This window comes from Leuciscus leuciscus (genome assembly GCF_965113295.1).
Source record: "Leuciscus leuciscus genome assembly, chromosome: 23".
Lineage (NCBI taxonomy): Eukaryota > Metazoa > Chordata > Actinopteri > Cypriniformes > Leuciscidae > Leuciscus > Leuciscus leuciscus.
This window is the reverse complement of record NC_138747.1, coordinates 19,347,843-19,359,862: the sequence shown is the minus strand read 5'-3', so window position 1 is coordinate 19,359,862 and position 12,020 is coordinate 19,347,843. Positions and strand designations below refer to the sequence as shown.

The window sequence follows — 12,020 nt, the reverse complement described above, 5'->3', positions numbered from 1 at the left end:
AATTTGCATTTGATTTTTAAAAATGGAAAATATAAAAGCATGCTGATAGATTTTCTATGTTAAAAACGGTTTATTCTTTGAGGTTTCCGCATACTGTCGACACCATTGTCAAAACGATCCCCATTCACACGGATCTGCAAAAACGACTAAAAGCGCTGTATTCTGCTGCCAGGCCATTAGATGGTGATGAAACATATATAGACTGAACACGTAATACGCATGTGCATGACGTCAACGTCTTCGGAGATTCATGTTTTTGTTGTTTACATGGAGACCGTTTTCAAAAACGTGCACTTTGAAACTTGAAAACTTTGCGCTTTCAGGCACCCAAAACACCGCTGTCGTGTAAATGAATGGCCAAAACGCATAAAAAGTTTAAAAATTTTTGTTGAAAACGGTGTCGTGTAAACAGCCCCCTGTGAAATAAGCGCATGTGCTTTCATATGGAAAAGAGCAGCTTGGATGTTCTGCTCAATATCTCTTTTGTCTTTCACTGAAAGATCAGAATTAATTTTTTTTTGCTTAAACACCCCTTTAGTAGTCGTCAAACAAGAGAACACTGGAGTACTGCCCATAGTGAATTACTGAAGGGAAATGTTGGTTGTTTCCTAGAAGAATGTGGTTTTGCACAAGTTTGACCACCACTTTAGAGAGCAAAAGAGAGGGAGAAACAATCTTGGAGAACATCCTGTTCCTCTAGTAGTGCAATTGAGCAACTGCAGAACAAAAACTGCAAACACATATTTTGTTTATGCTTTTTCAATTCACCAAGGAAAGATCATGTACTAAACTTTCTTTTCACCCGAGGTAAATACATTCCTTCTCAGCCCCTCCATACATTCCTGATAATATTTACCATAGCTTCACAGCTCTGTCTGACACCTGGACACGAGCCAGGAACGTCGCCACGTGCAGGACAGCCTGATGGGGGAAGTAACATGCACGTGCATTTGACGCATTTAACAATTGTGGCCCATTTCAACAGTGTTTACTCATGTGCATGCAGGAATATATCAACGACTCTTAATTCCTGGCCTTTGCCCCTTTTTTGATTCATAAGTGTCCCCAGATCCAAGTGCAGAATGTTAAATGCAAATAGTTCAAGCACAAGTTTTGCTTTATTATTATTTTATGCTTATTGGAAAGCACATTTGCAATGATAATGATAACGCAAATGCTTTGGCTCACGGCTACACGCCTCCTAGTACCACATCAGTGGGAAAAATCTGACTTAATCTATTTGGCAATTTGATTCAGCATAATTTTCGGGAAACGGACAAAGCTCAGTGCTGTCCAAAGAGAACAAAGCGAACAGGCAGCTGGAAATGCAATAAACAACTCAGCCTTCACACGCTCCCAGAACCTCCAAATGTGTTCGAGATATAGTGCAAACCAAAACAAGTGCATTTTAAGTCATAAATGGGCATAAACAAGGTCAAGAAATTTGTTGTTTTTCGTCTGCGCGAATGTCGGGATATTTTTGGAGATTCCTTGACTGTAATAGTAGACTCTTGATCTGCCCCCTTGAGTTTCCTTGGTTTCCATGAAGTCCCCTGCTTCACAGCAAACTGATCCGCCTGTGTGAAGTCAACAAGGGTCTCGCACCCAGATGCACAGCCTTGAACGTCATGTCTCCATGTAAGGAAGCCTCTCTAAGGACAGATAGACACAAATATCACTGCTGATTTGTTTGTGCAGTGTAATGTAGTTTTTGATTTCCAATGTTTTCTTTTGCTCTCTCTAGACAGATTTGCCTGTTGACATAAGATGAATGTGCCAAAAACATATTTAAGGCATAATTCCATTGCAAACATACCATGTTACTGGTTTGCTTCAAGTTTTATCATTTTTAGCAAAGCTTTTAGGCAGAAACTATTGCCATGAGTAACTGAGTATACCTGTTTAACTGGAGTTTTATTTTATACCAAACATACTGTGTACAGATTCATCAGTAGAATACTAGGAAATAAATTCTCTGTTTGCTTTAAAACTTGTTTAACTTCCAAAACTCTAATCTGAGCCTCTGAGGGGTATTCCAGAAAACAGGTTATGTGACATACCCGGTTTGGTTTTAACTTTTTGACTCTTGTGCTGAGATTCACTGTTTTTTGAACACCATTTCAAGTTAAAAGCAGTTCAATTGTAAAAACCGTATGTCGAAAGCTGAATTATTTTCTATTCCGTGAAGCCACTTCTCGCGTTTTTAAACACAAGTTCTATGAGAACATACCGCGCGCCTCTTAGCCTACAGTGCAAGATTTACCAACACATGCTATTTCAAATGTTTTCACAATCTTTATAAAGTTTTTATAATAACCTTACCTATGTCTAAAACTTTTTTGTTTTCGTCAACATGCCCTGTCTGTGTCACAATCTAATAGTTAAAATTAGGCCCCGCCTACATTTTTCCATCATCGAATATCTTATTTGACCCAGTTTAAAAAGTGTTTTGTAAAGAAAAGAACAGGGATGTCAAATCAAAAGGTGAATCAGCAGTGCTGGGGCTGAAACTTCACACAAACACACAGGTATATTGCAGGCTATATATAACATCTACTGTAAAATAGGGCATGTAGCTCTGCAGCCTTGTTTGCTTTTGTTAACCACGAGCTCAAAGAGCTCAAAGGTCTCAAAGAGAAAAATAAAGATCCTTTGTGATGCGCCTCTGTTTTCTTGTGCAGGACGGGTTCTTACTGATCCAGTAACGTACAAAAAGCACCATGTGTTATACTTATAGGATTAGGTGACCCTGATAATGCCACGTTTAAATTATAAAAACTTTTCATGTTTTCCACTAATGGAAAGAATGTAGTTCTACAATGATGTGTGTTTCAATTTCCCTTCAGCAGAAACTGTTCTTTCATATTTTCTTAGATTAGCTGTTCGGCTGTTCCATTCCAGTCAAAAAAGCTTTGTATATATTTGTGAGTAATAGCCTATATTTTTTACTTGTGACTGTTGCTTTAACTTGAACTCCAGTAACCAATCATTAAAGTTGTTAAATAAAAAATAAAAAAATAAAATTATCCAATAAGCTCAATCAGGCCTATGTTATGCTGGTGCATGTTTATATAAATTATATATAAATATATAAATAAATAAATAAATATATAAATGATGTATTGTTATATATAAACTTTTTTTTTTTTCATGAGTATGTCATACCTATTAATTTAAGCATTACTCTAATGAAAGATATGAAGTGTTAACAAATATAAAAAATGGACTTGAATCATGATATAAAATACAGTATTAACCTCATCCCCATAAGATTTTTTTCTTGGTGTGTTTAATGTTGATTAAGGAGTTATGAAACTGAAAGAATGGAACTATTTCAGAAAACAACACAGGAGGAAAAAGGACACTCTGTGCCTCAGGCTCCACTTATGTTATATATAGTTAAAGCACAACCCCCATTAAAACTACTGTAGACCTCTGACATAGTCTTGGATGGAAAACAACATTTTTATGATAAATTATTGTAAATGAGCAATGAATGCATTTCAAACTAAAACTTTTGCGGCTGGTTTCACAGACAAGGCTAAAGCCAGTCCCAGACTAAAATGCATGTTTGAGCTGTTTTAACTGAAAGAAACTTGCACTGGCCTATCTTAAAATATGTCAGAGCCATTGTTTTATCTCAAAATTCACAACCAGAAATGTTTGAATTACTGAATTACTAAGGCACATTTCTAAAAGCTACGCCTGGCTTAGTCTAAGCTTTGTCTGTGAAACCAGGACTTGCTGTTCTGAAATAAGCTGAAGCAAATATGTTGCTTATACTATTTACTACTAGAATTACAAGTAACATTATAAATGTAATATGCTATTACAATTATTTCCAAAATCATATGAAATAAAACACCACATTCATATGTATTATTTTTCTTTTTTATTTACTTAAAAGTGATTAACAAAAAATATACTTGTCACAAATTTCATCAACAACAAAATCTATAAAATACATTCATTTGAAATGAGTGCCATAAACAATCACTGTCTTTGAACCTGAAGTTACACTTTTTCATCATTTGGAAATGAAGCAAGTCTGTGGTATTTTTGGAATGTTTGCAAGGACACTTCAGGGAGTCGCAACACTAGGAAAGCTTAATGTGCTTAAAGCTTAATGTGACATTATCCCTGTAGTCGTTCATTGTTATTTCAAAAAGAAAAAGAACAAAAAAAAGGCACCTTGGATACACATCTCTATTTTTTTTTGCATTATTTGTAAAGCTAACCGTCAAGGGCTGCTCTAGCCCTGCATTTCATTACCTCAAGCCACTGGCAAAAATGACAAAAGAAAAACAACATTTTTGCAAAAAGAAAAGTTATCCTTGGTTATACAGACACATTCAGCCTTGCATTACAGTCAGCAAGACATTAAGACCTTTCAGGTCACAAACTCGACCTCTGTCGAGCCAGATGAAACTTATACCAACATCAAATTGGAGCGGAGATGTTCTTTCCCACTCCGAGGGGGGAGGGAGGAGAATGTGATTTTCTACTTCCAGGATTTACATTGGCAATTTCCCCCACGGTATTCCTTAAAGCTTTAGGTTTTCCCTTTTGCATAGAATTACCTGTGCACACATGAACATTAAACCAATCTCTTTGGCTTATATCAACATGAAATGTGACGTACAAGATGATACAGTTTTGGGAGAGGACGGCATCACATATGCCAGCTAGTTAAGAGGGACTCACCTCTCATTCACAGCAAAGAAAGGCACAATGGGTAGTATCTCTGAATGGCTTCCCACCCATAATTCTCTAGTGATCATGCCCAAATTTCCCTGATTCTACATACAAGTGCGACAGGCAGCGAATCATTAAAGGCACAGAACGGAGTCTGATCGCTCTTTGGGACACAAACACGGGCAGAACCTTTGTTCGCCCCGGTACTGAATGTCCTCTTTGTTTGATGAAAGCGCTCTGCCTTGCCTAGTCCAGACATCTCCTCCTCTCTCGGCCCACTGCAGGAAGCGCAGATGCGAACGGCTCAAACGAGGAACAAGTACCAATCTCAGTCTCAGAGAGGCATCCAGGAGAACTTAAATCTCGGCTTTTGTTTCAAACATCAGGTGATGCTCAGCTTGGCAGAGAGTTCAATAGGTCATGCAACGAGGACGCATGTTGATGGGCTGAGGGTTTGGGTCCACCTGTGATGAGGAAAAAAACAAAAAACAGATCAGAACACTTGGAATATGACGCTTTTCGAAAACTATACCAGATTCCTAGAACAGTGGCTTGCAGATGGCAGGGAAAGAATACATTTCTTATAGACGGGACAAAACGCTTTTGTATATTTTGTTGTTGATGTCAAAGGTTGATCCAATCAAACTCAGTATTTTGATGCAAATGAATGTTACTTTGAAGTCACTAGCCAAATTAGGAAGATGCCAATTTTGATCCATTGCGTATAGTCAAATATTTATATATTTAATGTCTGATATTAAGTTTTTTTTTTAACAGAATTGGTTTCTGCCTCAAAGTAAAAAATAAAAAGGTGACAGAGAATGTTAGAAAATAAGAGTCAAATTGAGAAATAAAGTTGCAATTGCAAAAGTTGTGAGATAGAGTAAAAAACGAACAAAAAAATTCTCACTGTGAGGTGGAAACAGGCTTCCAAAACATGTTTGTTTGTTCGATAAGCAAATTTTGGGTCCCTTCTGAAGTATAATCGTGTTTTAAAGTAAAACCGATTGAGAACTGCTGTCTTATATTCAAATATGTTCTTGCATGTAACCGTCTGCTCACCTCGCTGTACACTGGAGGTGGGCGTAATCTAAACTCCTGCACGTAGGCCATGAGGGAGCGCTGCAGTACGCCGCTGAGGTCTTCCTCGGGTTGTCCCGCTGTGGAGTTCTGGACCGCTTCCTCGTCTGTGACAACAGAGCTGTAATCTGGAGGGGCTGTGGAAAAACACAAACAAACAAGACTCAAGGTGAGTGACAGATAATTCACTGTATGCCGTCGCTTTCAGGCTGATGAGAGAAAGAGACTCAGGGTTGGGCGTTTACTTACGCTCAGGTTGCTCAGGGATGGCCATGCGAAGCCACTCCATGTTCACGCTGTACTGGCTGCTGACGCTAGACGTGCGACTGCCGAACGGATGCAGAGGGATGGTGCCCATCACCAGCGGAAGTTCCAGGGAGAGCTTGGACGTCCCAGGAACGTCAACACACACCTACGTAAATAAGCGAGGTTTAGTAATCATTCAAGCAACTCGGTCAAAAGTTTAGTAGCTCGAAGGTCCAACAAACTCACCCTGAGCATATACTCTACTTTGATGATGCGACACTGGAGAATGGATGGGCCTACAGGGGGGATTTTGATGGCTCGGCCATGCCAAGTCTCCCTGCGGTTTGCGCCAACTATGTCCCCGCACAATGTGGCCACCACGGCTCGTTTTTGCTTCATGGTGCCTCTGGCAATGAAGGTTTGCGTCTGGGTGATGAAAGCTTTTGGCATCACAGAGCGAGAAGTAGAGTTATCGAATTCAGCGAAGACTGGAATCACTTCACCTGGAGAGTAATAACGAAATGTTAAGATTTTCTGCGGTGAGAACCGGAGTACGTCTTAAATGTGACGGTGGGTTCCCGCCCTCACCTGGTGTGTAGCCCTTGCGGTCGATCTTTGCAGTGATTGACACCTGCCCGCAGTTGCGGTACCAGATGCGGGCCATCTTCTCTTTGGTTCCAGCTTGAGATGCCTGAAGTAAAAAGTCTGATTTAGTGCGCATGCAACCAAAATTATGAACAGAAAATGACAAGGCAACAGATAATCGGAGCGCTTACCAGTAAACTAGGTGTGTTGATGTCAATGGGCTCGATAACCGTGAACTCTTTCTTGATCTTCTTGACGGTGGCCCATGGGCGATGCAGCTTAACCTTCACCCAGTATCGAATGCTGCCGTGCTTCCCTTCAAAGGATGTCACTAGAGTTCTGACAGACAAAACACTTACATTAACCCTCATTTCCTTGCTAAACTTTCCAAATAAAGCTCTCTGATAACATGTTTATAAGACTAATAAAAACTTCAACACTTACTCCTCTGGCAGCTGGAAACTGAAAGGGTACTCGTGTCTCCCGGCAGGCAGGACTGTCAGTTCGCCATTATCTGGAGGGGAACAAAGGTAAAGAAACATTATTGCACCACCAATAAATAATAAAACACCATACCAAGGGCAGTAATGTCAAAATTGCTTAATGATGAGACAAAACATTACATCATCTGCTGATACCAGAAATCACGATGAAGTCGGTCACAAAAACATTAACCTTCAGGTTGTGTTAGATATTAAAGGCAAAAGGTTGAACTTTGTCTAAAATGTTTCTCTCATTCAACTTCAGCCTCTTGAATGCTAACTAAATTAGTTTATTCAGCAGCCATAAATACTGCTCACATAATGATTAGTTAACAAATGAACCAAACTGCTGTTATGACATACTAAAGGTACCAGTTCAATCAAATGAAACCCACACCACACAAAATAAAATGTATTATATAAAATGATATGGAAAAATGTTTATGTTTTGAGTGAAGAACAGACAAATCCAAGTAGTTATCCATCTTGACATCTGCAGTTAACAAGAATGCAGCTATACTAGCGAATGATTCAATTAAGTTGAATATGTTAAACTAATCGATTCATGCAACTGTAAAAAGTGGTCTGAATGATTCGTTATCGAGTTCTGTTCTTTTTAATCAATCGTATGGTAGAATTATTAACACTAACTAAAGATAAGACAATAAACAGTCCACACAAACAGCATAAGAGTAGACTGTTTTTCTGATAGATTGTCGTCTTTCACTTTCATTATACTGAAAAGAATGGCCAGTATGTGTTTTTTAAAATCCAATCCCACGTGAGAAAGCAAGTCGTGAGGTTTTAGAACGACATAAGGTGAGAAACAACAACATTACTATTTATGTTTTGGGGTGAACTCCTTGAAGAGTCTGCTCAGCTTGACTAACAGTGGGAAATGGTTTAAACTGGGATGTTTGGACACTTCTGCACGCGCAAAACATCTTAAAATGCGTTTTGGGCATCGAAGACGAGGTCTAATAATAAGGCTTTCGAGTGCCTCTGGCTGTGAATGACTGACCTGCCTGCAGAAGCACTTCTCTCCGGTTCAGGTACTCCACTTCATCGCTGTAGTTCTGCGTGTACGCGGTGCTGGACCCAGCGCTGCGAGACTCGGTCCAGTGAACTTTAGCGAAACCTTCTGCATGCAACTTCAGCGAGTCGACCTTACTCTCCGCCGAGAGATCGAGCACAACCTTCCCTGAGACAACATCTCCACTGCTGAACACCGGAGGACAGTCCATCTCCGGAGAATCAAACACGATGTCGAACTTTTTCAACTTGTCGAAAATCATCTTTGGTCTTGCAAAAGTTTTCCCAAGTGCAGCCCTTTAAAATATGTCGCTTTCAGACGTGTAAAGTCAAACAAAGAGCGAGGAGTGCGTTCAAGTGCAAGGAAGCTGTTCTTCCTTCAGTTTCAAAACAAAACTGAAGCACTGCATGTTCCTTGCTCGGCCTTTAACTCGTGTGGGCGGTCTTACTGATTTTATTATGTAAGGCCTATGGCAGGAATCGCTGCCTGCTCATAAACATCTTAACTGGGTGTGGATGGAGAGCTCGGATGATTGATGCTTACAGGTTCTTAGACAAAAACAAGCTGACTGAGCATGCCCGAACCACGAGGAACCTCCCCGTGAAGAAGTTCAGCAAAAACAAAAACGGGTTCATTCTTTACTCTTCTGCTACTTTCTTGCCAATCATTTTTTATGAAATATGTGCAAATGTGAACTTCATTTGCACAATATATATAAATAAATAAATAAATAAGGATTTAAAAGTAAATAATTTTAGTCTCTCTAGAAAGTGACACTACAAAAAGAATATAAATTGCAAACTAAGTATTTGCCGAAAGGTGGTCAAACAAAAGTGCAAACACACTTTTCTGAGACGGTTGAAGAGCAAAACAAGTTGTTTCTTTGTTGCCAGTAGAAATAAGTTCACGCGTCGCCCTCTTGTGGAGGATTCGCGACACTAGTTTTAGGGACTCGTACAGTTGTCCGTGTGGTTCTTTCTCCCCCTAGTGGTGTTAAATGGAAATTACTACGTGAGGACTGTCACGTCTGTGCTGTCAAAAAACAAGCTGTTTATTTAGATAACGATAAGCAACCCAGGCCATACAATTTCTTAAACTGACACTGCGGTATGTAATCACTTAGGCAACCAAAACTATGCCCTATATTCGCAATTATGGTATAAGCATGTGCCGTTTATGGTTGTTCATTACCGTTGCCAAGTCATATAAAGGCATGGAGCCAGATGATTGATACATAATAATACTAAAACGTAAAGAAAATGGGGGGGAAATACTATTTTAAAAACAAAAATACATAACATTTGTTGCCAATCTATTTTTGATATGACACAAGAACCAACTTTAATCTGCAGATAACCACAAATATCGGCCGATTAATTTACCCTCAGATACAAGTCAGTTTCTGAAATGGATATTAGTCATTTTATTCCCTAAAGGATTCTTCATTGTCAGTTGTGATATCTGACAAAAAAGAAATTGGCTGTGATCCATCTATCCACCGCCTCATTTCTCTTTATCACCAAAAAGACAAGTTTGAGTGGATTCTGTTTATATTCTGATAACTTATATTATATATAAATTATATTCTGAAAAACAGAAAAAAAAAAAACAGAAAGAGTGCACCAAAAGCCCTGGTCAGCTGATTTGACTGACAAAATGCAATGAGGGCGCAAATAGTCAAATGTACAATTTATTTATAAACAAAATTTTATAAAAAAAAAATATATATAATATTAAATTAATAAAATATAACGTCACAAAACAAATGATTTTAATAATGTAAAAAAATATTGTCTATTCATACCGTTGTATAATTTCAATTGTTAGCAACAATCGAGGTGGGACTGGATAAAAATGAACATTTTAAGATGTATACAGATTGACACCAACATTTTATGCATTTAAAACTAGCTACTTTACATACAATAGATCTCACATTGTGATATCATATTGTACTGTATTCATGGAAATTGACAAGCTGCTGAAATGAAGGTCATAACATCTTTATCATGTTATATTAAGTTAAGTATAAGAGCCGTAAAACATGACCTAATTACCTGTAAATCGCTATGTTCTATTAACATCAACCCATAAGTGGCATTTATTGCATTTCATTTGAATGACAATAGCAGTGCTTTTAACACCTTTCTGAGAGGCATTTGCCTTGAGTAGTGCAGTTGGTCGTGTGTGTATTGCACCTAAACAGTTGAATAATTAACCACATCACACTTGCTCAGCATTATCACTCCTGTGCCAGCTGTTAAAGGTCAGGAAGAAGAACTTGGGCCCAGAGTAATCAACAAAACTACAGCACAACATCTCCTGCACTTAAGAGCTTTAAAGCCTTAAAGGGACAGTTCACCATTTACTCACCCTCCATTATTACAAACCTGTAAAAAGTAATTTCATTGTCATTTTCTATTATTCTCAATAATGTTGACCTGAAGATGTCAAGCCTTAAAAAGGGCATAAATATCATCATAAAAGTGGTCCTTACCCAGCAAACACTGAATGTTCCCCAAACATTCACATATGGTTCCCATTGGTTATTTTTTGAGAACCAAATAAGAACTTTCTGGGAACATATGCCTACTGGGAATGTTAGGGGAACATCCTCCAAACAGGGAATGTTTTATTTACGTAAAGAACACTTTCCTGGCTATCCAACAGAAAATGTTAGGAGGTCTGTTCTGGGAACCAGAAACGATGTTTCCCAGAATGTTTTGGAAACCAAAAATGGTTAGCTTTGTATGACTAACGCAATATGTCGTTTGGAGCCATACTGTATAATATGATAGTGAGGAAACCCAGTATTGTGTTGTGTACGTCGTTATTAATTGATAACACTGATATCTGCCCTAACTCATTGTGGATTCCCGTCAAATAATGCATGCGAGAAGTAGCGAAAAAACGATTTTTCGTTCACAATTCAGACTGATTAATCTGGTTCTACTGTTCTATGGTTACAGCCATTCACAGCTATAAGTAACAACTAAGCTTTCGTTCTTAAATTTTTTTTTCCAGATGATATCGTTAGCCTCATAGCATAATTGTCCAAGTCATTTTTTGGCCAAATTGTGTTAGGCAATTATGCTTTGAGGCTAACGATATATTCTGCACGAGTTTTATGATTTTTAAAGATATATAAAGACAAGCATGGTCAGTTACCATTCATTTTAAGTTCATATATAGAAAGACATTTTTTCTTTTTGTGTTGCACAGATAAAAAAAAAAAAAAAAAAAACTCAAACGGGTTTAAAATTTTTGAGTGAACCATAGCCTACCTTTAAATATAGTGAGTGGAAAAATCCATGCAAACCCACCTCGGATAAGGTGCCGTCTCTTCCTGAAATAAGTTGTCTTGGATGTGTAGTCGTTATAAACGGTGTTCACGCCGACACTGCGGTTTTCCAGCCAGTGGGCTGTGGCGACCCCTCTTCCCAGCACTCTCATGGCTCGGACTTTGATTTCCCGGTTGAGCTCCAGGACCACCACGCCAGTGATCATCTCTCCACTGCTGTACACGGTATTATCCGGACCGTCCAGCTCAAGAGCAAAGAGTTTGAAGCTTTGGAAAGCCATAACTATGAAGCACAAAATATAGAGTTTAACGTTAAGCCAAAATAATAATCGATGTGTGCATCTCTTGCGATTAGAGACGTTTTTAAATCATCCTTCATTTGAAGATATCAAGATGCAAATATACGTTAGACTATTTAATTCAAACGCCGTAACAGTCATTAAAGTTTAGTTAACCAGTTAAAAACGTTACTAAGTTACATAGGTGACAATACAGCAAGGTCAAAACAAAACAAGAGGAACGTACCTTTCACTTTTAAAACCCACAAACTGCGTGCAAGTCACAACACAACGAGAGTATGTTGTTTGGAGACCGCCCA

General features: G+C 38.5%; 1 protein-coding gene and 1 long non-coding RNA gene across 3 annotated transcripts; one reads left to right on the top strand and one right to left on the bottom strand.

The window, feature by feature from the left end:
- Positions 1-3,883: 3,883 nt before the first annotated feature.
- Positions 3,884-12,020, bottom strand: arrdc2 (arrestin domain containing 2). Of its 2 annotated transcripts, XM_082155713.1 has the most exons (9): positions 11,948-12,020; positions 11,445-11,705; positions 7,051-7,120; positions 6,798-6,945; positions 6,610-6,712; positions 6,268-6,524; positions 6,025-6,187; positions 5,758-5,912; positions 3,884-5,159 (listed from the first exon to the last, which is right to left on the bottom strand). In XM_082155713.1, exons 2-9 carry the CDS (start codon positions 11,701-11,703, stop codon positions 5,106-5,108), a joined length of 1,209 nt encoding a protein of 402 aa, XP_082011839.1. In that variant the 5' UTR covers positions 11,704-11,705; positions 11,948-12,020; the 3' UTR covers positions 3,884-5,105. The 2 variants fall into 2 exon arrangements, with proteins under 2 accessions (XP_082011839.1, XP_082011838.1); XM_082155712.1 differs by lacking the exons at positions 11,445-11,705; positions 11,948-12,020 and adding an exon at positions 8,110-8,526.
- LOC309487836 lies at positions 8,762-9,687 on the top strand. Its single transcript, XR_014201937.1, has 2 exons — positions 8,762-9,300; positions 9,333-9,687. It is a non-coding gene; the product is annotated as an uncharacterized lncRNA (long non-coding RNA).